The 26,435-nt window shown below is 41.9% G+C and overlaps 1 protein-coding gene across 2 annotated transcripts in view; it reads right to left on the reverse strand.

Moving 5' to 3' along the window:
- Positions 1-26,435, reverse strand: part of GALNT9 (polypeptide N-acetylgalactosaminyltransferase 9) — a 125,281-nt gene that overhangs the window by 75,030 nt on the left and 23,816 nt on the right. For both annotated transcript variants that reach the window (XM_014874864.2, XM_088176310.1), the window contains exons 2-4: positions 26,056-26,236; positions 5,648-5,814; positions 3,718-3,892 (exon numbers count right to left, since the gene is read on the reverse strand). In XM_014874864.2, coding sequence (XP_014730350.1) covers positions 3,718-3,892; positions 5,648-5,814; positions 26,056-26,236 — 523 coding nt within the window. The remainder of the gene's footprint in view (positions 1-3,717; positions 3,893-5,647; positions 5,815-26,055; positions 26,237-26,435) is intronic.

Below are 26,435 nucleotides of genomic sequence, written 5' to 3' on the forward strand. Positions count from 1 at the left end.
GTTACCTGCAGGTAGAGATTGGCTTCCAGTACATGGCATGAAAATGTTACCAGGGAGCTCTCAGGGGGACAAAGACCTTGTGGCTTTGCCCCCAAAAAGCACAAACACATCTCTGTTCCAGAGTTCTTGAGATAATAAAAATCAGTAGAAGATTAGGAGGAAATCAATTTCCTTTCTCCTTTTTGAAAATATCCATTGCTTATGGCCACCACAACAAACTGCATCACACCTTACAGTATAAAGTAGCATCTGCAAAGTACCATCCACAGGCCTAGGGATCTTGATATTTACCTCTTCTTAGTTTATTAAAACACCAATTTCATATATTTTTAAAACACTAACGACTTCAGGGATAATCCATGAAGATGGGATGTGTGTGACACAATCTAATGGATACTCAACTTATATTTCATGTTCTCTTTCTCATGTCAGGCTCTGTCTGGCTGGTATGTTGAAATCTTTTGATTAAATCCTCTTACTTCACTGCTTCCTTATTGATACTTGCCCTTTGTCTGGCAAAATTTTAATTACTACAGGACTGCATAACTCCATTCAGGGCTCTGATAATACCTCTGCGATAGGAGCAAAAGCAATTCCTAAGATAGAATGCAACTATAATACTCTATCATTATGTCTTCTTTTATGGCTCCTAGCACCCTCTTTATGGCTGCTAATATATTGTGGTTTCTGCCTTTCACGTACTGATTTCTGCTCTCCTTCACTCAATGTGTCCTTTTTCTCACCCAGAGAATTAACACCCTATCTCTGTAATCTCTTTCCTGCTCCCAGACATAATGTAGGGAAGGTCTCTTCTCCTTGTCGTGTTACTCTTCCCCATTTCTCAAAGACAGAAGTGTCTACAATGCTCTGCATGTTCTGCAGCACAACCAGCATCCAGGACGTGCTGGTCTGCTCTCAGTGTTACTGGGGGTGGCTTCAGGCACACTGGGTGGTCCTAACCCGAAAGTCAGAGCAGGAATGCTGAAATCTTCAGAGGACTGAAGGAAAACTGAACTAAACAAGCTTAAATGTACCCTCAGAGAGGAAAGCACAGGAGCTTTTCCTCCCTCTTGGTTCTGCTGGGTTGCTGACTCCCAGTGACACCAAGCAACCATTAAAAAGAGACCAGGTTCTGCTACAACAGGACAGGTAGGATTTTACATATGAAATGTACACATACATTACCCTGTAATTCTAATTTAAAATCTCATTTGAGAATTAATAGCAATGGCCTGCTTTTCAGGCAGTCCTCTCCACTTCCTCTCTCACAGCAGCTGTATTGGCTCACACTATGAAAAGCCTTAAGAGGAACAGGTCAGTCGAAAATCACTGCTCTGAGATAACATATTCCTACACCTGAGAAGCCAAAAAGTAGCAATTAAGCACAGCAAAATAAATAATTCAATAGCTAATTTGACCTGCCAGGTTGTAGAGTATTTTTTTATATCCTACCAGATTGTAATTTAGTTTAGAAGAAGTGTCCCTGGAGAGCAATGCTGTGAGAGCCCATAAAATGCTCTAGTATGATATCAGGCAAAAAGCCACCTGTAAATGGGCCACTATTGTTTAAAGAAGTTTTTTTTTGTCGTCAGTCCTGCATATTTCATGAGAAAGTGATGAAGTCCTTCTTTGATTCTTTATGAATTAATCTGCCAACTGATTAGGCAGGTAAAGCAGCCATAGATTGGGAAACAAAATTGCTCTGCAGGCACTTGACTTCTAGATGGAACACAAACCAAACAGAAAGCTAATGCTCCTTCTGTGGTAAAGAAATTGGCTTCTTTTTAATTGCCTCACAAATAATCCATAGGCAGCTTTTAGTGGGAGCAATCCATGTGGCCTCTGAAAGCATAAATAACCATTGAAAATGGGGGGAAATATTCATGCAAGGTGCAACTTAGTAGGAGAATGGAACAGCAGAGCTTTAACAAGAGACTCCCACCTGATTCCTGAGTTCATAGGGCTGTGCAGTGGGGGCAGTGCTAACCTGGTGGGCAAAAAATAGAGCAGTCCAGATGGAAGGACTTGAGTTCCTCCCAGTCAAAGGAGATGAGGTGAAAATGGAGACGACAGGTAACCACGTGTGCACAGGTGGGCAGAATTAAAGCTGGGAGGGAGTGGGTGGAGCAGGGCTTGAGATGGCTCCGAGCAGCCACAAAGGTTGAGTGGAACAAGAGCAGAAACAGCAGCAGGGAACACTGAGAGCCCACAGGGGCAGCTCTGAAATGAAGGGATCCAGGATGCTCCTGGAGCATGTTCTGTCCCCACTGATCCACAGAGTGCCCCCAGCAGGGGCAGAGCCTGGCTCAGCACAACAGCTGAGATCTGAGAGCTCTGCTGGAAGGAGGGCAGGAAACACAAACCTTTTATCTTGGATATACACGCTCATTTACTGAGCACTCCAGGTTCTTGCTGTGCTGATGTCAACCCTTTCTGACATTAATGCAAAGCAGTACAGTAAAAAAAACCCAAACCCTAACAAACCCCAAAGCAACCACAAAGCCCTTTCCTGCTTACTGACACCATTGCCGAGCTTCCCTGGGTACAGTGGATCAGTCAGATCTCAATGTCCTTATAAAATGATAACTAAATTCTCCTCAAGCCCCAGAAAACTGCAATTTGGGCTGGACAAGCACTGGGGACAGCACCCAGAGCATGCTCTCCCCAATCCCTGATCCTGTCCCATAGCAGATAATACCCTAGATGAATACTTGAAAAAATTTGAAAGATTTACTTGCTTTAAAAGGAAATAAATACATTAAACCAGCTCTTAAGCTTCTAGACAATTACTACAGCTGCTATTATAGTCTAACATAGTCTTAAGGAAAAAAAATGGGATGAACATAAAGCAGGTGCACTACACGACTTATTTTATTACATCTTCCATTTTATAAAGATATTCATGAACATATAAAAATAAACACTCTACTCCTATGCAATTAAGTTTCTCTCTAGTTGTAAGTACAGCTATTTTTAGTTTTAATTTGAGGATATCTCCCAGAATTGCAGAGCATAATCATTTCCACCATAACTCTGCATCATCATTATCAAATACCAGCCTATCTTTGGAAAATGCATGTTTTACATGCTGAAGGTCCCAGCAGTCCTTTTGCAGTTGATGGCACAGATCAGCTCCTACAGTCCTGACTTCCAGTAATGCCAAATATTGGCCACCAAGTGGTGCTACGAAGGTTTATTCCAAATGCAGTTCTGGACCATTAAACCAAAAGGGGATGGGGAAAGGCATGCTAATTTCAAGCCCTATTAAAAAAATGCAGGCAATAATTTAATGTTTCCCTCAAATGTAAATGCAAGAAAATTTATGAGGAAATCAGATTGGTATTCAAGTTTCTAAGACGAAATTATAGAAAATGACAAGGAGATAAAAAAAGCATTTTAAATCCTCCAGCCCAGAGCCTCCTTAATGGTGTCTCCCCATCTGACTGCTTTGGGAATTCACATCCATTGTGGCTCCAATTACTCCTCTCTCCACTGAGCTGTGCTAGACCAGGCACAACAGCTTTTTCATGGGTCTTGCAGTCTTTGCAGGAGCCTGTCAGCAATGCTGCAATAACGAGGAACACAGTTCAGGGGTCCTTGCTGATGTGCTAACAGCATCCTGCAGCATCCCTGGAGCCGAGCAAACCCTCCCGGAACGCCAGAGCCCCAGGGCGGTGTCCCAGTGCCACCGTCCCTCTGGGCACAGCCAGCACTCACCAGCCGATGTTGAACTCCACGTGGGCATCGAAGAAGCCGACCACAGGAGAGGTTGCTGCTTTCCAGCCCTGGATCCTGGCTCGGATCAGCCCCTCCCGTTTGGTGTTGCGCACGATCTTCACCAGCCCTGGGTACCTCTTATGGACATACTGATCCAGGTTAAACTTTAGCTCAACTGCAGGACAAAAATAAAACCCACACCAGCATTTAGAATGAGGAGGGAAGGCCCCTGCAATGTTGTGTTTTACTCTGATTTATTCTGATTTATTACAGAGGGAAAGGAATCCTTAAATATTGCCAAACCCTTGGTCAGTCTCACAGACACAAACCCAGTGCCACAGGTGAGGCATGGACCAGTTCCAGGGGTTTCAGCCCAGAGAAATTCCCTGCACACCAGAGACTTTCCCAGCTTTAAGATGGCCTGATGGATTTGAGTATAGTGTTGAAGAGGTAGTTTGTCTATGTATTTTTTAAAAATTAGTATTCTGATTCTCTGATGATTTGCATTAGGTTACAACTGGCCTCTGGAAGAGCAATTCTGAGCATAAAGAAGTGTAACATGCCAGTCTGGTGATCTTTTTTTTTTTCTGATTTATGCTCTTCAGTAGGAGATAGAAAAATAACCTCAATGAATTTGGGGTCAAGATGTAATTCAGATCACAATGCATTTCCCTTAATTTTTAGGGTTTTCCTTTAAATATAATTAAGATTCCTCAATACCAGGATTCTTTCCTTTTTAACTAAATGGATATTGAAGCTCTCAAATAGACTTCTCTTTTGTTCATTTTCAGGCATTCAATCACAGATGGAGCAGAACTCATTCACCCTTTTTCAGCTTCATTTCAGGAGGCTTATAAACAGGCATATTACCAAAATGGTCTCTATTTTTTTTAAATCAATGTAGTTTGGTAATTCATTTACACTGAAACTTATTCATAATGTGGCTTTTGCCTAAATATATTTATCAGAAGAACTAGTAGAAGCTTCCAGGACATTAGGAGCCTCATTTTTCTGATCTATATTAGACAGTAGAATCATTATCATTGGAATCAAAGACTTGATAAATCTCCAGTTATTTAGAAGAGTGGCAGAGAAAAGCCATATAAGAGTTCACTGAGAAATGATGAGTTCAATTCTCCTCAGGATTGCCTTGACTCAGACACTTTGCAATCTCACATAATTACTCCACAGGTTACACTCCCATAACTGAAATCTGAATTGCACAAACATTTTCTTTAAATCTATAGGTTTTGGAACTTATTTTTGCTTGAGTTATCTCTTCTTTCAGCTCTCCCTTCTCTTCAGGGATCTTGAAGAGTAAGAGAAACTTAAAACTGAAAGAACTTAAAGCTGTTGATCTGAGGAGGAAACACTACATTTTAGGCTTACTGGAAATAAATATGATTTTAGAAGATGTATCAGTTCTAGAAGTGCAATGTACAAGTTCAAAAAGACAGCACTGCTAGTCCCTTGTATCCTGAGAATCTTCAAACATGACTGTATTGTGAGACAAGCTGATGATAGCACCCTATATGCTCACCAATATTTTGATTTTGGATTAAATTATGAAGAAACAATATAAATGCTGCAATGTAAAAGAGTAGCAACTATCTTTAAGGAGAATTTGTAGCCTCACTTTTCCTTGGCAGCAGAATTTAAACTTTTATTCTATTGATGATGATATTCCTCTGGATTTGAAAATTTGGATAAAAGTGTTCTGTTAGAATTGCCTACATAAATGCCGTTCATTCTGTTAGGATTTCAATGAAATCAACAGGGTTTATCCACATAATGTTTATTTGTTGTACAAATAGTCAATATTTACCCACAGCTTTTTGCAAATGGCTCAATCAACCCTCTCATCAACAAACGCATTTACATTTCCCACCTAGAAATCCCAGCGCTTCGAGGCAAAGTGACAAAAGCTCACCGTTGTCACTGTTGTCATCCACCAGGATGATCTCCTTGAGCAGGTGGGACGGGGTGTGGTTCACCACGCTGTGCACGGAGCGCAGGATGACAGAGAGAGCCTCGTTGACGAATATGAACACCACCGAGATCTGGGGCAGGTCCTCTGGGTAGGTCATCTGCTTGCACCTGGGCAGGGGAAAGGCACAACTAAAACCACAGCAGCCACTGGGAGGCAAAACTGAAGAGCATCCTCCTCTCCTTGCTCCCCATCCCTGTAGGGATTTGCAGGCTTTGTCCTGTCTAACCCCAAGGAAAGATGTGGTAAAGGCTCAAAAGAATCAGCCTGGCTAGGAGCAGCACCCTCTCCATCAGCCCAGTGTACAACACAGGGGATTTGTAGCAGCTCTCATTCCCTGTGAGGCTAAAAGCATCTCCTGAAAACCAAAGGAGCATCGATGCTCAAAAACAACCTGGAGAAAGCTCCAATGCCACACCCTGGCTGTGCTCCCAGGGGAACCATCAGCAGCTCTGCTCCTAGCTCACAACTGCATCAGAACTCGAAAACCAGCATTCACTCAGGCAAATTTTGTATTTACCCATAGAGAGGGCACTTGCCACCCTTTCTGACTGCACAGTTTGTGCAGCAATAACAAACCCAGGGTGGGTTTTGGACAGGCCTGCACTTGCTGAAATATCTGCAAATATCTGAAATATTTGCTCCCTCGGAGATGTTGCCTTGCTAGGCTGCTACATCCTGATTCACAATTTGCTTCTGTGCTGCTCACCCATACATATATTTTACCACAGATCATTCTGAGAAGAAAACCTGAGGCCTGGAGAAGTTACACAGCACAGAGGAAAGCTCCTGTTCCCAAGTCCTTGGCCCGTGCCCCTCTGTAACACCATACTGCTTTATTTCAGTGGCACTCTCTCCCATTAGCAAAGAGGCTAACTTTAAAAACCCCCTACCTGTTCTCACAGTCAAAAGCCATTCAGAATTACCATAGCAATTACTGAACCTGTTCTCTAAAATACTGCTAATGATATCACAGGAAATGACTTCTCCTGCTCTTATCAAACTTTCTGACCTCTGTGCTCATTACTTTGGCATAACAATCGCTTTTTTCCCCACTATCAGCAGTCATGAGGATAGGGCAGGTGACAAATGCTTGACTGCTGAGTAACCTCTGGAAGTCAGTTATGAATTCTAGTAAAGTATAATTATTCATAATTCCTGATCCCAGCACTATTTGCTCAGAGACCTGAGCACTTGTCATTGATTCCAGTGTTACCACAGCTATTTAATGGCAGCTCGCTGGTGGCCTGCACCTCACAGAGGACCACTGTGTAAAACTTCTGGCTAAGCAGCATTCTTACACAGCCTAAAAATAAGCCTGGAACAAGGAGAGAGGTTTCCAGGAGGTATGAATGCTCTGACACAGCCCTCTTTTTTGAATTTCTTTTTTGAATGCAATTTTCCTCTTGAGCACACTGACGTATCAAAGAAGTCCATCAGGAATACTGCACTAACAGGAAAGAGCCATCAGCTACAAACATGGACCTTGCAAGATTTCCTGTGATGAGGGACATCCTTTACCTGACAGCAATTTTCTCTGGAGTCTCACTTGTATCAACACATCACAAATTGCATCTCAGGAAATCAGAGCAGTGCACTGCTGGGGGAGGTGAGGCAGAGGAGGGAGCCCACCCCAAGCCATCCCTGCTCGTGGGGTCCTGCAGCAGCACCCAGAGCTGGCAGGAAAGGAGGGAGGGAAGGAAAGAAAGTCTGTGACCCATCTGGAGACAAAAAAAGAGGTTGTGGCACAAGAGGAGAGATTACAGCAAGAATGAGAGGCCACTCAAAGCAGCACCTACTATAGAAGGGACAAGAAATTAAAGGAAAGGTGGGATCACCACAAATGTCCAAAATAGAGAGGCATGTGTGGAAGGACTGAAGTTGCCTAGGAACAGACAGGGAACCACTGAAATACTTCAAGAGCACAGAGAATTAGGAATTTTGCTGAACATTTCTGAGTAAAAAGTATTTGTTTAATTGGCAAGTGAACTGAAACAACTGGGCACCCAGCCACATGTTCCTGGTCAGACTGATAGGGTAACTACAAGTAGGACTAATTCCAGTGATTTTCTGCCATCCTCCCACTTTCATTCTGAGAAAAATATCTAACCAGCTTTAAAACCATCACACCTAAACCATAACCTCCTAATTTTTGATTTATTTGTTCTTTATCACTTTAAATCAATGCATTATTGTCCCAAGTGTGACTCCGTGGCCTTGCTGGTTCACAAGACTTTTCATGCCTTAGTTCTCAGTGATTACTTACATTGTAGGGCATCAGGGACTGCTTTAGATAAAAAGCTGGTTTGAATTTCTTATTCCACCTGGATGAAGTCATCCCTACCACTTCTCACCACAACCCTCTGCTGTCAGTTTTTCTATTTTCTTTTTTATTCTCTTAGCAGGACATAGTGGAAGAACTGCATTTTGACTGCATTTGGAAAGAGCACTCCAAACAATATATACTGGAATATCTTTGGTAGTGCCACTGCAACAGGAACACCTTGATGGGAAAAAGCAAACCTCAGAATTTAGCAGTGGTTTAAAAGCTGTCATAGATTTATTTATTGCAGTGAGGATGAAGAACAGCAAAAGCAGCTGTCCAGCTGAGCACTTTCCAAAGCACAGTGGTGATTTAAGGGTTTATTTCCTGCAGACTTCAAGTCAACCTTGAACTCCCAGCTCCTTAGGTCACTTCACAAAATGAGATCGATGTGCTGAGGTAGTCAGGAGAAATTACTGGTCTACTACCAAACACTTCTGATGATGTTTGAGAGCATGAGCAATCCCAGTTAAGGTGTCTTTCCTTAAAAATCAGTGGGTGCCTAAGTGCTTTGCTGGATTGTCGCCGAGTTCTTCCCAAAGTGTTCTCTAATTAGACACCAGCCACAGCAATTTACAGTTAATACTTCCTTCATTCCAAGAAACTCTAACCAGAGTTTGACACTCCCAGCCAAACAGTGACATTAGCAAGCCTACACTGCCAAAGCACTCCCATGGCTGTCACCTCTGGTCACCTTTGCTCAGCCAGAGGCTGACAATGGACCAAGTGCACTGCAGTGGGTCAGCCAGTGGTGCCTGTATACTAAAAGGCACAGAAAGAGTGTCAGAACTCACAGAGTCCTCCTTGGAGCAGCCCATGATGGCCCTGGAGCAAGGCAGCAGGGACAGCTGATTATAGAGGAAAAAGGTAAGGCTGTAAGGAGCCTATTGACTCCCAACGAGCCAAAGGGCATCCTTGCAGAAAATGGTTGGAGCAGCAGCCTAGACACAGAGGAAATCATCAGGCAAGAAACCTATGAGCTAATGATGGAGCAGCTTAGCACAAGGCTAGCCACTTTTATTATTTCTTTTGAGAAGAAAATTGCCAGAATGTGAAGAAATCAAACTGTACAAAATGCACTAGCAAGGCACACCTCTATAATCCTTCAGCCTTACTGCCAACAGAACTGTAGTAAGAAATTTAGAAATCATACCTTTTTTCAGCCCTGATGCTGTGCAGTGCTGAGTGTTTAAAGCTCCCAATGCTCTGCCAGGGAAGGCAGCTGGGTCCCAACACAGTCTCACTTCTCTGCACCAGGTCTGACCACACTGTGAACTGTGGCAACCAGGTGAGGGAGGACAACTTCAGTAAATGACAGCTGAAACTTGGCCTCATTAACATCCAACACTCCCGAGTTTGGGAAGACCTGAGAGTACATTTGACCTCTGTGGTAGCCAAAGATGGTCTGGAATAGCTTACATTTAATATTCCTGCATTCAGAACTGCCAGCAGGTCCCATGGAGTACAGCCAGCACAGGAGCTGGGGTCTCCAGAGCACACAGGTACCCTGGACAGGACACACTGCTGGATGCCTGCAGGACTAGGGATTGCAGCAAAGGCTGACAGTGCCATGGCTAATCACTTCCATGGGCCAGCTGAGGATGGATTACACTGGTATGTGAAACAGCCCTTCAGGCACATTTCATACAACATACCAAGCATCAAACCTGGGACATCCTGCTGTTGTCTTGGGAAAGGTCTTTGAGTGTTCTTATTCTGTATTTGCTACTACAGAGGTTGGCTGGCAACCCAGAGGTATTTCCTTTCAGATCATTTTTCTCTATTCTGCAGAAGATTTTCACTCATTCTTTCCCTTACATTGAACTGGCTCCTTAAATGAACATTTCCCAGCCAGCCTCCTGAGCCCAACTGTGAGCACTGTCTTGCAGGCATAAGAAAACAGGGAAAGCTCTTTGCTTGGCAGACCAGAAACTTGGAAAAAAAATCATGTACTAACATAAAAAGGTCATAGATCAGAAACTGGGACATGAGAAAACAAAAGGTACTCAGCTGCACATTAACCTGCTCATGGCAACCTTGTAAGCTTGGAGGCATTAAAGAGAAGGAAAAATTCTTCTGTCTGAACCTTCATTCTCTGACAGATAGATGCATTTATTCTATTAGTATGTGATCCAAGAGAAGTGAAGTCCTCTATTTATCAGGTTGTCCTTACAGTCCATTTGGGTTGCACTATTTCTCGTGAAGTCACTGCAGCCATGCAGGTAGTTCAGTGCATTACCAAAAAAAAGAGAAAAATCTTCCCTGCTCTATTTCCCCTGCCCTTTTTCCTGTCTGCAAACTTGCTAAACTCCAAAAATGAATTTTACTCACATACCTTAATATACTGAGTTTGGAAATGGATTAAGCAATGCATTTAGATATTTTTGACAGCTTTACCCTTCAGGAAGAAATGCAAACAAAATTAAAGCTGCTTCATGAATCTTTAAAATGTTTAATACAAGATATGTTTTTCCAATGAACTACTGGGATGGAGATGACTGAAGGTTTCTCTCCTTCCCAAACTTGATGAAATTGCTGGCCATGAAGAAACATCTGCAGTTCTTGCAAAAAAAACCACAAAACAACCCAAAACCAACCCTATCCCTACATGCTCTGTACCTTGAAAGCTTCAGAATGATCTGTGTTCATGTTTTATAGCCACAGCAGGAGAACAAGTTGGAACAGCTCCTTATTTGGTACATGATCAATGAAAGGACAAAGATAAATATTTTAAAAGATTATTGAACTCTTTCTCTTTAATGCTAACAAATACTACTTTTAATCACTAGGTCAATATGTATTTTGAGCTCTCTTAAACCAAAGGCTCAGACTAATCTTACCTACATGGTCACCTTTTAGCACCTAAGTGCTACTGTGACTTCTATAGGCACAGACAATTTACCACAGCTAAATCACTAGATTTAGTGTCTAGCTCAGTGCCTGATTTCTTTCTCCAGAAACCCACTGAGGCTTTACAGCTAGTGCTGGATGTAATAGTAACTTTTGAGCTGCAGAAATAAACTAACATCACCTTCCTCCTCCACATTGGCACAGGAGAGGGAACGTGACAAGCTGCAAATGTCTCGTCCCCCAGCATGGGATCCAGCTGCTGTCCAGTCTGCAGCAGAAGCAGTGACAGGCCACAAAACTGATTAGCTTCATGGATCATGAATCTGTCAGCCACAGGCTCCAACTCCTTCTAATTAATTCTCCTCAACAGAGACATTAACTGTATTATGGCACAACATTCTCTTTCTGTTGAGGGTGGATTTTCCTGCCCTATCCAAAATTTTGAGTTCAGGGCTTGCTCTTACTTTCTCCTCCTGTTTTGCAGCTCGGGGACAGCATTCCCTAAGAACACATAATATAAATACAACTGTGAACAAGAGAGCAGTGGTACAGAACACGGATGCTCTATGCACCTTGAGAAACACAGCACATCATATTTACAGTAAAGGTGAAAAGAGAAATGAGCCATTTTCAGAAAAAGACTGGAAATTATGGTGGTACCAGAAGATATCTTCCTCACAGTGTGTGCTCCTTATGGAACAGCCTCCACTTTGAAATATCCTACAGCAGAAAAATCAACACCTTCTTCCCGAATTTGTTTGGAGAAATGCAGGTACAAGATACAGTGCAATTCTTGTTGGTGCTGTAAGTCTGGGGACATCCACTAAAATAACCTTTTGTCCATTTTTTCTTGTACACAGTGATGTTGATGATAATTTTCTCATAAAGTGAGACCTTAAATCTACTCCATACTGTGGGAATTCCCAGCAGCTTCTTTCATATGCCCCTTGACATATTTTTTTCTTATTTTGATTGCAAAAGTCTAAGAAAGAAATCCCCCACACTCATCAGAAAGAAACCAGGCCAAGTCCTTGTACCTGAGCTAACCTCAGACATTTCCTGTGTCAAGGAAAAATGTCCTTTCATGCCAACCACAAAGAAATGACTGCAATGTTCAATGAGTTTTCCAGAACACATCTGGTCATGGGAATTTCCCACATTCTCAGGCTGGACAATTGGATTTGATGTCTGTAGGATTTGCAGTCTGAAGAACAGCAGCAGCATTCCTAAAAGAACTGTCTTTTATACCTTAGGACTCTTTCCTCACTGTCCTATTTCCCACAGGAAAGACCAAATTTACAGGAATTTCTGTCCTGTAATATTTCTGTGAAGGAGAGAGCCCTTTTAAGCTGGACACAGGTAGGTTAAACTTCCCATGAATTTTCAGTAACACACATTGGACAAGTGTTTCCTGAGAGTCAAGATCTCTTTTTTGTTCCTTTTCCTTTCTTTTAAATTCCAGGCCAGTACAACTGTGACTAATTGCTCTGCACATAAAACCCCAACACATGTTTGTGCTTTTTGTTTTATAACACGTTTGCTCTATTTGGTTTAATTCCTCCTTTCTCTATGACAAATTATTTTTATATTTATAGCAGAAAGCCCTGAGAACTGTCAATCAGTGACTGATAGCACAATATATATGCATAGTTAACATATGCAGCATGAAGACTCTACTTGTAGAGAATATTAACCCTTATATTTAAGATTATTAGACTCTTCAAAAGTAGCTGCTGCACACATAAAATAAGAGGCCTTCTATTTCAGTGAGCTATTTCTGGTTTTCCTCAGGCAAACAATACCAGAAACATGCCATTATGTCTAATACCCTTATTGATTTATACATATAAAAATGCTAAAACTAGTTTCAATCACTTTTAAAACAAGCCTCTTTATTAACATGAAAAATGGCTCAAAGCTCGTGCTCACATCCTTCTGTAGAAAAAAGTCTTTGCCTTTTTTTTTTTTTATAACTTAACTTGAGTCACTAATATGTTTTGAAATACCATCTGTAAAAAATTTCCACTCTATCCCCCAGTGTGCCTGTTCGGATCTGCCTCTGGCTGTATGCATGCTGCATCACAAAGCATTAGGCTCATTGGAAATTAATGGAGAGGCTGAAATCTGCTTTCAAATGCTTTCCAAAAATCCCCAAAGAAAACAGATCCCCAGTGCAACTTTATTTTTAATGGTGCTGCACTTAAATTTAAGGAGGAGCTCAGCTAAATTCCAAGTGACATGTATTCTTCCTCGTTTTAGGTGATTAAAGCAAATGGCTTGTTTAGTGATTCTCAAGATTTGCAAATATCCTTGCCCCTGTTCCAATTGGATTCTTAGCTTGTGTCCTTTTAAAGTAAAAACTACAGAAGAATTCTCTATTAAAAAAAGTCATAAGGGCATTCTTAGAAAATTCTGCTTTGAGATTGGAGAGCTCTTTGAAGTTAAGTGAAATATAAAAACTGGTGAAACCGATGAAATGATATTAAATAAAGGCCAAACTAAAGGCATTGTGTCCATTTGATTTGAAGATCTTATCAGCAAAATACATTCAGGAAAACACTACCTGTTGTGCAACTTTTAAAAAACTTCATTCTGGGAACCATGCTGTCTGTGGGGAGCAGAGAACATACACCCTCATTTCTGCTTTGCCAAAACTAAGACCTCGTATTTCAAACAGGGAAGGTTCACAAAGACCCATCCAAAAAGCCAGAAGATGTTTTCCGGGGTGCATTCACAAAATTGGCTGCTGCCCAGTGGCACCACTCCTTGCTGCTGCCACCAAGGGTCATTGCTCTGCAGCAAGCCATGTGAAGCCATTTAGCTGCACTTCCAGCAGTGGCTGTTAGCACTTGTCCCATTAAAGAAGTACTTTTCCACTCAAGGTGATGCATCAAGATCCCAAAAAAGGTTCTTTATGGCAAAGGAATAATTAATCCCAGCATGTCTGCAGGGAGTGAGATGGTAACAGCCCAGATATCCAACAGCAGGTTACACAGCTGAAGGTGCCACCTCCTCTGAAGCTCCTCTCCTATTGCCTACTGAGCCTGTGCCAGATGTAAGGGAAAAACCATGGAATTGATGAAATCAAAGGAATTATTTTCAGTAAATAATGCATAAGAGTAAACTTACCCTTTTCCATTTGCACAGAACATTTTGCTGTACCCTTGAAGCTATTTGTTATTCAGATGTATGTATGTAAATACAGGGAGTTATCCTTGACTATTAAAAAATGTACTGCAAGTATTTAACATTAAAAATTCCAGGTACTTTTGTTTCATTTTGACTCTCTCTGCCTCAGCTGGTGTTGCTGGTGCTGGACAGAGGCTGAGTATCACAGTGTTACCTGGAAATGTAGGGCAATAAAAAAGTTTTCAAGGTAAGTGCTGCAGAGCTCTTCATGAATTTCATTATAGGGTTGCTGTCACGTTGCAGTGTAGTGGTAAGGAGGAGAATAGTGGAATGCAATATTTTTCCACTATCACTTCAGCTAACAATGTTTTTTATGGTCTTGGGAGGATATACAACAACGTTTGGCAAAGAATCCCTTCTTTAATAGGCTCCAGTGTATTTCACAGGAGACCAGCTTTAATCTTTGGTCAAATTCAGTTATGCAGCAGAATGTTTCTTTCTACCTATGTTCAAATACAGGATGGCTGGAGGAGTAAACCACCAAATGGGAGGTCAGCCATAAACTGGATAAACTCCACCACTGCCTGCCAAAGCTGTACTGAAAAGCTCTTTAATCTTGACTTGTCCCAGCTGCTGCAAGGCTGCTTGTAGCCCAGAAAGGTAATGCTCCCCTGGTAATCCCAGCACTTTGCTGAGGTGGTGCACAAGCTCATTTGACTAACCAGCAATGGCCTTGAAATGTTTGAACAGTAGTCACGGGCTTCCTCTTACTTTAAATGATCAATTCCTATCAGAGTAAAAACAGAACCAAGTTTATGGTATGTGGGAGGAATTATGGTTCAAATAGAGCAGTGTTCCAAGAACAAATGCATAAAAAACATTGATTTAGCACTGAAAATGGGAGTATTAAATCCACGATGTTTAGATGCTTTATATGGGATTGAGGAGGGAGCCTGGTGGCAGCAGCAGAGTGTTTATAAAAAGTCTGAGTCAGGCAGAGAGGACAAAGGAAGGTGCATGTGCTGTGTGTGGGTAGGAAGCTGCCTGACAATCAGATGATGGAGCACATCCAAAGCTCTCCACGAACTCTAGGTCAGGATCCTATAGGATAAATCATTGGGACAAGAGCAGCCAAATCCTGAAGTGCAGATGGGACTTTACTCCTCCCTACATCTTCCCCAGGGATACTTGCAGGATTGTTCTCTATACATTACAACTACTCCATGAAATGTCCTATCCAAGCAAAGCACCTAAGCTTGTCTCAACTTCACTGAGGTTATTCATACACTTAAAACTAGGAACATATTTAAGTGCTTCGTTGGACTGGAGCCTAATTGCACTTTTATAGTTTTTGTTTAAATTAAAGGCTAGTTAGAGGTGAACAGCACAGTATTCGACAATTTCATGCACTTAGAAGTTAAATGTTAACAACAGTTCTTTTCTAACTATTTATACAGCTTCAGTTTGTATAACTTGAGAAAACGCTTGTATTTTTATTTAGCTTTGGTTACATTTAGAAATGAAAAAAGTTTTTAAAAATCCAGCCACATTTACTGCCTAGCACACAGCTAACACCTAGAGCACACTTTATAGCAGCAAAACAGTGCAAGGGATGGGAATTTTTATATTTATGAGCCCTTATCCTAATTTTAAAAAAAACAAGTCAACATGTGCTTGCTTTTCACCCCGGTTGACAGAAATTAGGGACACATCCTAGACCAGGCAACGCATTTAAGTGAGGCTGTGAATTTGAGCAGGCCAAGGACACTCAGAGCCCTTTCCTGGCTCTGAGATTTGACCATTGCAGCACTTCAGTGTTCCTGCACTGCCCCTGCCCAAACCAGCCTGCTGAGAAACTGCCTCCCTGCTCACTTCATGTTGTCTGCTATCTTTTCTATCTTGTCCACATTCAAATAAATTCACATCCTCGGTGTTTGCAGAGTCAAATGAATTTGCCAGCAGAGAGAAAGGCGGGAGGGAGTGCTCTGCATTGCCATTGAGTGCATGCCCAGCGGGCTGAGGTGCTGCTCACAATCCTGCCCTTCCTCATCCTCATCTGCAGACACACACATTCAAACAGAGCCTTCCAGGCTGCTGGCTCAGACCTGCACTTAGAGAAACTTTCCCCCCAGTGCTTCCATAGATTCCCAGGTCTGTCAGGCAAAGGAGGGGAGTGCTCCTCTCTGAGCAAACAGAACACAAATTCCCTGTCTCTTGGTACACACAGGTTAATAACACCAAGGCAATAAGCCAATGGAGTAGCTGGAGGTCAAGCATTTGTTTTCAGGCAGTGTAGAAAATACAGGAGCAAAGCTTCAATGTCATTTTTATCTTGGGTTTAATGTAAACTGCACCATGACCCTCTGGGAGAGCTGTGTCCTAATGAAACATCCACAGCAGGGATGAAAGCTTACTCCAGTCACTGAATGAGACAACTGTTCATTTCGTGGATAGAAATAACTGAAATTTATGCTTTTCCTCTGAAATTTTAGGGGTACAGACTAACTTAGCAACAACACCCCAGGGTATTTCAGCGCACTGCTTAATTATTATTGCTGCTATTAATATTCCACCATTATTCAAGTCTGGAGTACTGTGTCTGCCTGAGAGGAGTGTTTCATACCACCCCAGAGGCCAGCCCACTGCTGGGGCCTTCAGAAGACAAAATGCATAAATGCAGACTAACAAAAGTCAGGTAGTATAGAATAAATAATATACTCACCCCCTGGAGCAAAGAAGAAAATAAACTAATTAAGGAACTCTTTGACAACTTGAAGGCATCTCACACAGGTAAAAGGCAATTCCAGAGGGTTTCGTTTCTAGAAGCTGAGAAACAGGGAGCTTGTGCAGAAGCAATACTCAGAGATGAAATCTCCAGTAATTTAAAGCTGCCTAGAGCCTCACTGATAAATCCTGACACACCAACACCACCTGAAATTGTGGGTGCACTTAGACCAGGCTCCTTTGGTGCTGCATTCAGCAAGGTGGCCTGGGTTGACTGTGGTTTGTTTTTGACACCACAGCAGAAGGTCTAGAAGCAATGTAACAGAAGACAAGAACATTTCAGAAAGCTGGAGGAACAGAAAATAAGAGTCCTCACACTCCACTATCACAAAACTTTCAAACAGCTTAACTGGCAGGTGCTGCTTCAGAGAAACCAAACCTTGGAAAGCATCTAGATCAAGCAAACCAAGACAGGGAGCTCACATTTGCCAGCCTGTATCTGTCAGGTACTTTTGGCTCTGGATACTTTTAAGAGTCTCTCACTTTTATTAGCACTAAATTCACTCAAAACAGGAGACACAGGCGAAACAAGCACGAACTGACACTATTAAAATGAAACACTGCATCAACCTGGAGTTCACAATTCAGTTTTATTTCAGACAGAAGAGTAAATTGTCTGACATTTTGGCCTGTTCATGTTTTTATCACAAAGACAGAAACAACAACTAACAAACCTTGAGGTTATGTGACCTGAAACCTTGACTTTCCTATACTATGAAACCTATCCAAAGAAAACAGGAATAAGAACTCGATTTTTTAAAGCTACATCTGGAGATAATACATACCTCACACTGTCAGCAGAACTAAATTTGCATAAACCTTTTAAGAAAGAAATGGGAAATATTATTTCAAACCATTAGAACTCCTTCAAAGCCCTACAAAGAATCTCAGATACAGTCTAACAGAGGTACATGCAAGGAAACATAAAAGGAAAAGAAATACCACCCTGAATTCATTGCTTGTCTTGTTCTATTACTTCTTTTTATCCTGTAATGTGATATCATGGAGTGTAACATAACATGACAGTTCAGAAATTTACAGGAATACCCTTTTCTCCCTGGAAGTGATAGCAGGCAACAACCAGCCATGGGCTCAGGGGAGGGAAATGAAAGAAATTCTAAAATGCCAGCACACAGCTGCAGGTCCTGGCTGGATCTCAGTAGTGCTCCTGCACTACAGATATGCATTTACCTCTGAAAGAACAGCTCACAGAATTTGTAGGCAGCACCCCACCATTGCTCTTCTTTAAGAGGAAATACTCTTTCTGCCATGGAAATACTGTAGCTTTCTGTTTTCAAGCTCAAAAAATTACCACAGTCTCTAAAGCATACTTTAAAAGGAAAAAAAAAACAACCAGTGGTGCTTAGGGCGAATGTGCAGGTCACATGAGACACATTTAGTCTGAGGATTGATGAGAAAAACTGAGGGATGCAAACCAGCTTTTGGATCATTTTTTCTTTTCCTCCCAGCTGACCAGGCTGCCCATGCTGGCAGGTCATTCTTCCATGAGTGCTGCTAGTACAGAAATCTGGTCTTGTTTCTGCATGCCTTGGAGCATGGGCTGCTCTGGGCTGGATTCACCTGGAATCCTATTTGAGCTGCTTCCTGAGGGAACTTGCAGAGGACATCACACTCTGTACTTGATAAGCAATGCTGCCATGGCATCTCCATCCCCTACATGGGCAGGCAAGTTATCTCCCTGAATTAGATGTCTAATTTCTAGTCCCTGTTATGCAACCCACCTTAGGTAAACTATTCATGTATTCAAGAGTACATTCTGGTGCAGACAAATTGCAGGGAATGGCTTCCAGTCTCACTGCATTTAAACACAACATTGCAATCAGTTATTTTTCATACTCCCTAGTTAATCAAATTCAGCCTTCACTAAATCTACATTTATTAGTGCTGACAGTCATGCAGAACTTGTCTTCAACAATTAGTATACACAAAGGCACTGCAAAAATGTAGAAGAGGAAAATTACTGCATTTGAATATAAGGTGGCTTTTTGGAAAAGGTTGTTCATTTTTATGGTTCTTTTTAATTTAGCCTTTCTGTGCTCCTTTCATCTCAGGGGTCAGTGTTAATAATCAAGACCTATGTTATACACTTTGCAGTATAATTAAAGTCACTGCTTAATTGGAAAGTCTAGCACTAAACAAAAGGGAATCAATAATGAATCTAATGGGAAAGCCAGAGAAAACATCTATTGAATATCAGAAATAACTGTGAGGTACTGCCATGTGTCCAGCACTGCTGCTATGGAGACAGCATGGAGTCTGGTGATGGGGAGGCTCTGCTCATGAGCCATGTCCTGCAGAAAACTCTGGTACTGGCCTCAAAAAGGGGATGGAAGGTTTCTCAATATCATTTTTATTATTATTGGGAAACACAGTCACTGTTTTAACCTGTTCCTCAGTCTTCTCACTGGAGTAATTTAACATTGCACAACTGAATACACAAAGACCTAAAGGTGACTTGGGATTTGGGAGACCAAGGTTTGAGCCCCCATTCCACCTAATGCATCATTATTTGTGGAAGATGAGCAAAGCTCCAGCAGAGGTTGGGAGAAGACAGAAGTACCTTCCCAAACAGGGTCAGGCCATGACTCCAGGACTCAGTGACAGCTACAGAGGGACTGTGCTGACACAGAGCACTGGGGTGTAGGTGCTGGCAGTGCCTATGGCTTCCTCAGAGTTTTCTTAGCCAGCCAAAGAAACAGGTGATTTTTTTCCCTCTCCTTTGAGGGCTTTGCACAGTTCCAGTCTGAGTCCCTTACAGCCAAACAAGAAACATTTCCCAAAATGCAGTGACAAGCCTGTGGCGTACACAGGGATACACAAATAAACACAGCTGGCCCAGGGGCAGCAGTGTGAGTGAATTTAGGTTGTCAGCTGATATCCCAAATGATCTGAGTCAGAACTACAACACAAAATGCTGAGGAGGAGCTGGTCAGAGCCCAGCTCACCGCAGAGGAAGCAGCACAGGGATTTACTCAGTCCACACCAGATCCTCCTCCTCTTGGGCAAGGCAAAAGTCAGCTGAAACTTGGCTGCATCTCCAATTGTTCACACACATAATGTGCATGCAAAGGTGCTGTTTGTAGGGGATTCACAGCCCCAGGAAAATGCCCAGCCCATGTAATTTGGCAAAGCTGGTCAACAACTACATAAACTCCCAGAGTATCTGTCTACACCCCTCTCCTCCACCCTGTTCAAAATCCACATCTGGACATTGATTTGGGATCTAATTCAAACACTTCAGTTGGTTTCATCTCCTACTGAATTTCCTTCCAATAAACAATCTTAATCTGTTGCCCAGAGGTAATTCTGTCTGCTCAATTTTCTCTCTCTGTTTTTCATTCTCTCTGCTTCAATTTACGTCATATGTTCAGAGTGGCCAAAAAAAGGGATTTTTTCAGAATTTTAGCATGGTGTTTTAGATTGATTGAGAGTGGGTGCAAAAAAAAAAGTCAAATGCTTTCCTATAAAAAAATAAACCTAATTTAAATCAAAATATCATGCCTATACTTTGATTGCTTTGATTGTGAAATACTGTTCTGTTTAAAAAACCTAAATGATTAATTTCAACTAATGTTTCATTTTACTGTGACCTGATATTTAATCTGAAAGTATTGTTAGAAACTAGTAACAGAGAATTCATCATTTCAATACTGATTTTTTTAAAATGGGAAATGAAAGGTTTCATTGGTCAAAACAGTTTGTTTAAACAGATATTTCACAGAAGATGTTCAGCCTAACACAAAATATTTTTAGGCGATTTTTTTTTCACTTGTCATTTTCTGCTAATCAGAAATTCTGATTCCTGGAAAGCTCTGGATCTGTTCCACATCAAATATTCCTTGCAAAGAGGCACATTACATTGCACTGTGGTTAACCTGGAGAGAGTCCTAAGGGTCTGTTTTAATTTGGAGTTTCTTGTGTCATTTCTCTAAGTGGCTCAAAGAACACCCAGCGTCCCCAGAGGATCTGAAAAACGGGTCACGAGGCAGAGCAAGCAGCAGGAGAGGGGAAAACCAAATAATCCCAGACCCAGCCTTCTCCAAAGCACTGACCCAGGGGCTGATGCTCTTTGAAACCCATCTGCCTTGGTGCCCTGCAGAGCCAGGGGCCATCCGAGCTCACCACTGACCCTCCTGCTGCAGAGAAACTGCAAACACACCCATGATGGGCTCGGGAGAGCTGCTGGCTGCAATAGCACAGGGACTGCACAGAGATCTGCCACCAAGAGAAGGGGTCAAGGTTAAAGGTGAGCATTCTGCCCCAGCAGAGCTCCCTGCTCACTGAGGAGCATCCCTGACAGCAGGGCTGCTCTCCAGCTGCTGGCCTCACTCGAGCTGCTCTTATTAGACCTTTGAATGAACAAATCAGAGATCTATTTACCAAGCCTGCCCCCTTGGTAACACTATTTGATCAATTCCAGAATTCTTTTTGATAGGTAATTAAAAAAGCTTTTCCTTAGGTATGGAGTGGATTGAACCATTAATTACACTTCACAGCCCTAGAGATGCAATTCTTGTGCTATTGTGAGATGTCTATGGCAAACCACAAAACTGCTTGCCTCCATAAAAGAACTGAATAAATGAAAGCAATTTCCTCGAGACCCAGATTTCTCTGCGTTTTATGGCTAAAGACTTGAGTTGCCAAGGCATTAATAAGTTTGTTCTTTAGGGCTGAATTTTCTCAATACAAACATCCATGACCGCAACACAAAGAAATATCTTCTTTGGCTGATAGAGCCAGCAGACTGAATCCATATATTAATATTATTGTTATCACTGAACTGCCACAATGCACTCGGCATCCAGTAGCACAAAAAAAGATCAGTTAAATTAAAGATCCTCACCAAGCAGCGACAATTTTGTGTAAAAGCCAATTTAGCCATTATGGAAGCTGCAGGATCATATTAACTTTTCTCAAAAGTATGCATAATGCATGACAGCAAGTGGTTTTGACAAGTGCCTGAGTGTGTGTGTCTGTGTGTGTGGATGTGTCCTGCATGTAAAGAAACTCCTGAAGTTATTTAAGTTGCAAAGTCAAGTGATAGAAAGATAGCAAATGCTGGATTTACAGGTGTTGCACCTGTTCAATTCAACCCCTTGCTATCCAGCCTGTGCATCAAAAAGAACAGGGGAATTGATTCTATCCTGAGAGACAATGCTTATGTTTGAAAGCATCTGGTTAGCTGACACTTCCCAATTTTCCAGCATGCTACACTGTAAAACAAACAGCTTTTGTAAGTCTGGAGGCCTTTACCCCTGCCTTTGAATGACATTCCCTAAGGTTTTGGACTTTTTCTACTTTCTTTAATTTTGATAAAGTAAAAATCTGCTGTCACATGGGGCTTTAGCACCTCTGTCTTCATGCATAACTGGGAAGGACTGAGTCTGATCCCTTGTTACTGGAGCAGGGCTGGTATTTTGTGCTGGAGCTGGCAGCAGGGGAGGCTGTTATTCCCCCAAAAGGGCAGGAGGATGAATTCTGCCAGCCTGCCACAGCCACACAGGGAACCCTGCTCTCCTCTGCCCACTGCCTGCAGGGGTTTGGGTGGCTGACCCTGGGAAGTGTAGAATCCCCACCAAAACCTCAGCTCTGTTGCCACAGGTCTGGTTTTGACTATTCAGACATTTTCCCTTTGACATTATGGCAAAAAAGGCATGGACAGAGCCCAGCAGATTTTACAGCATTCCCAGGGACAGGATTCAGGAGTATTTACACCTCCACATATTAGGAGGGAAAAGTGACACAAACACATGTTCTAATGCTTTCCTACACACAGGGTTCATTGGCATCAGTGGATTATTTCCACTTAGTGCTCAGGTTTTTTCAATCATGAGAACTCATTTTATATATGGAAGAACACGTATGGAAATTACTCCAATAACACTTCACCATCAAACAACACTTTCCCAGAGAACCACAGAACAAGCTCTAGCTTAGCCATGTGCTTGTGAAACAAAAATAACCTGAAAGCTTCTCTTTCTTCCATTTCATGGAGGAAATAAGATGTGTTAGTGAGGGATAGAAGTCCTGCTGATACTTTACTGCTGGGAAGAGAAATCAAGACATTAAAGATTCTGAGCTCTCCACAACATATTTTCTACGGTTGTATGGCCCTTGAGAAACGTCAAATATTATATTATTTATACATCTCTGATAGGTATTAAAAAATCTCTGTTATTGAGAAGAAAAAGCTGAGATATATTTATCATACCATGCTAGAATGAAACTGCAATTCTGTAATTATTGTGTGATTTGTAATCACAAGCAAGCAGTTCACTGCCATTGCCTCTGTCTGGCACACAAACACAACACGCACAAAATTTGCTCTTGTCTCCTGTACCAACAGAAATTCTTATCGTAAAGAAAAGGTTTCTGAGCTAAAAGGAGCATCTTCAGTGGCAGCAGCAGGTAGGAAAGCAGAACAAAATGTGAGAAAAGCATCTGGAGGGCAGGAGTACCCACCTAGGCTTGAGACTTTGCTGCAGTGGAAGGACAGGGAGGTGACTCCAATTTAGGAGCCTCCATGGTCACGCTGGCTGACTCTGCACCTCTGTAGTGCAACATATTTTTTAATTTGCTGCATGGGGATGAAAATACCTCCTGAAAAGCAATTAAACTGCCAAATGTTTATGAACTATGCTTGTAGATGGAATAGAAGGCTTATTCTATCAGAATAAGAGAGTGGACAACAGTAAAAGGGGAGTTCAAATGAACTAAAATGTAATATTTCTCATCAAACTTGGAATATTACAAGTCCTGAGTTTGCATACTGAAATCATATTTACTTTCATAAATTGTGCCTGGGCAATGTAGACTTGAGTATAAATTCTCCCTGTTCATATCTTTAATACTGGTTTGTGAAAATATATAGATTGGATATTTTAAATGGAAACCAGAATGGGGAGAAAGCAGAATTTAATACTTTGGGAATGCAAATTCAGATGTTTTTATTCACAGGCTGGCCATGGACTTCGTACATGGCCTTGGACATTGATTCTACCTTGCTTCTCTCTCTTAAAAAATGAACAGTTCTGGGAATATGAATATAAATCACAAGGAAACTAAGAAGTGAGAGATGGAGAGATGAGACCACTGGGCAAATCAGCACACAGAGAAATTGGACAAGACTGGTATTGCAAAGTCCGTCTCAAGCTCCTGGAAGTTCAGTTCTCTCCAAAACATAATTGGAGTGTGTAAACCAAACAGCCAAGCTCAGCTTTGGTCCGTGTCCTGCTTGTGGGGTTGCAGAGCTGGATGCAGTTCCAGCTGGGCTGACACAGAGTGAGCAGAGGGGCAGAACCCCCTCCCTCCCTGCTGCCCTAGGGGAGGGCTGAGCCCTGGAACATCTTTGGTGCTCTGGACTCTGAGTGCACTGGGCATTGTTGAGCTCCATAGCCAACACCCCCACATCCTCCTCCTCCTCCCCAGGGCTGCTCTCTATCCATCCAAGTGGGCAAAAGTCTTCTTACACCAAGACCTTCTACATTCTCCACTTTCACTCATTTTCCATAGCAAGTTCAGTCTGAAGGGCTGTCCTGTGACTCATAAGCATCTAGAGGCAAGTGCATCAACTGCAGCATCGAGATCTGACTAGAACCACCTCAGAAGTGTCAACACGTGGCAAGGAAGGCAGCTCTCCCTGGAACACAGATATTTAATCATGTGGCATGGCCTGATGAGATATCCACAATGAGAAATGTCAAAAAGCTCATCTGAATGACTCATCAAAGGTTCTAAGCAAAACTCTGGGAGAGGATAATCTGAAGTGAAACATCTCTGCATTGCAAATGGTCTCATGGTTCTGACAGCTGCTGAGCTGGATTCCAGCTCTGCAGCCTTTGCTTTTGCATTTCCTAGCAGAACACAGCTCATTTATCCTCATCCCCCTGACCACAGCAGCGAATAACAGCCAGGTCAAACCTCACTGACCTTCATTTGGGAAACTTCACTTTGACTTCAGGGCCTCTGGGCCAGATCTGACACACAACTCCAATATTTGCATAACTACAGACTCCTTTTTCCCCACCATAATTCCATGATGGATTTTTATGATAATCAAGAGAGAAGAGATGAGACCATTGAACAAGTCAGAGTACTTGCATCAAACACGGTATCAAGGCACCAGATTGTTTTCTCTTTGCCAAATTTGTTACCTGAGTTTTCTTTTCTGTAGCAAGGGTTTGAGAAGACAAATGCTGAATCAATACTTCTGAGATCAGTTTATTATGTAACACAGCTAATGAAATTTGTAGTTAAGCTGAAGGGTTTTTTTGGCAGCTTGAACTGTCTAAAATCCTAATTCAGTTGCAATCTACTCACAGAGCGCAGCTGTTTAGCTTGGCTAAACTTTTCTCACCACTTAATAGGATACTTTTTTATTTAACTTTCAATTCTGCCTAGGAGCCCCAGTGGGTCTTTTAAAACAGAAGATTATTATTAGAAATTAATTAAGTATTCTTTTCAATTCTGTCTCCTGAGAGCAACGAGGCATTGTTGCTGATCTCTCTGCATTAAGACATTACTGATTGTCATTCATGGGATGGCAGTGCAGATGTCTCATCTGGAAAATATATAACTCCATAAATATGAAAGATTTGAAAGTTATTTAATACAAAATATAATAAATCAGTGCAAATAATAAACATGTAATTGCGATGTCAAGCATAGCACAGGCGTGTGAAGACTATAAACACTGGAATAAAAATAGACACACATTCCAAAGACAAAAAAAATCTTACTGCAATTACAGGACCCCGATGGATTGCACTTAGTCCATGTTTCAGCACACTGCAAGCCCTGACTAAACAATTCTAAGAATATCAAAGGCAATTAAAGACAATTGATTTGATAAGCTGGGGTTATTTTTAAGGGACCAGTGACTATAAAATGTTTGCTGCATTTCCCCCCTCCCACTGCACGTGACTACAAGAAGCACAGACTAAATCTGCCACCTCTGAAGGTTTTTCTAAATGAACCAAACCCACAAAGCACTGATATCCTGATGTAAGTTTGGATCTGAGGCCTTGAACGTGCATATTAATGTCCTACTGACAGAATTAGCTATGCCTTTAATATGGCACTTTATGCTTCAGATGGCAGTGGGTTTGTTTCTCACTCAGCTCAGGGGTATCTGTGCAAGTGTCTGCTCTCATATTTCAATCAGGAAGGGATGTGAGGAGAAGAATGGGTCAGCAGAACAACAATCAATCCCTTACTCCAAATAATAATGCAGAATTCAACTTACTTTTTTGGTCTGTAGTCAGGGATGGACCTGTCCAGTGATATCCTGTCACTGAGCTGGGCATTGTAACCATATTCTTCATACTTAGTCTCTGATTCATGGCTGTCATCTCTCAGGGTAGCAGCCATTCCCCCCTGGCCCAAACCTCCTGGACCTTCAACTAATCCCATGGGCTTTGCCAAACCTAAATGAAACAGATAAAAAAAAAAAATCAAATTATTAATATAAAGGATATGGATAGAACCTCTTCTGTGACCACAGAATGTTTTCAGATAAATGAGAACTGATCTCCCAGGAAACTCAGCTCTTAAACCCTCATGGCTCTGTGGAAATTATCCCCAGCTTTTCAAACCAAAGTCCAAATCAACACATCTTGTAGTATC

This window comes from Sturnus vulgaris, chromosome 19 (assembly GCF_052056855.1).
Source record: "Sturnus vulgaris isolate bStuVul1 chromosome 19, bStuVul1.hap1, whole genome shotgun sequence".
Taxonomy (NCBI): Eukaryota; Metazoa; Chordata; class Aves; order Passeriformes; family Sturnidae; genus Sturnus; species Sturnus vulgaris.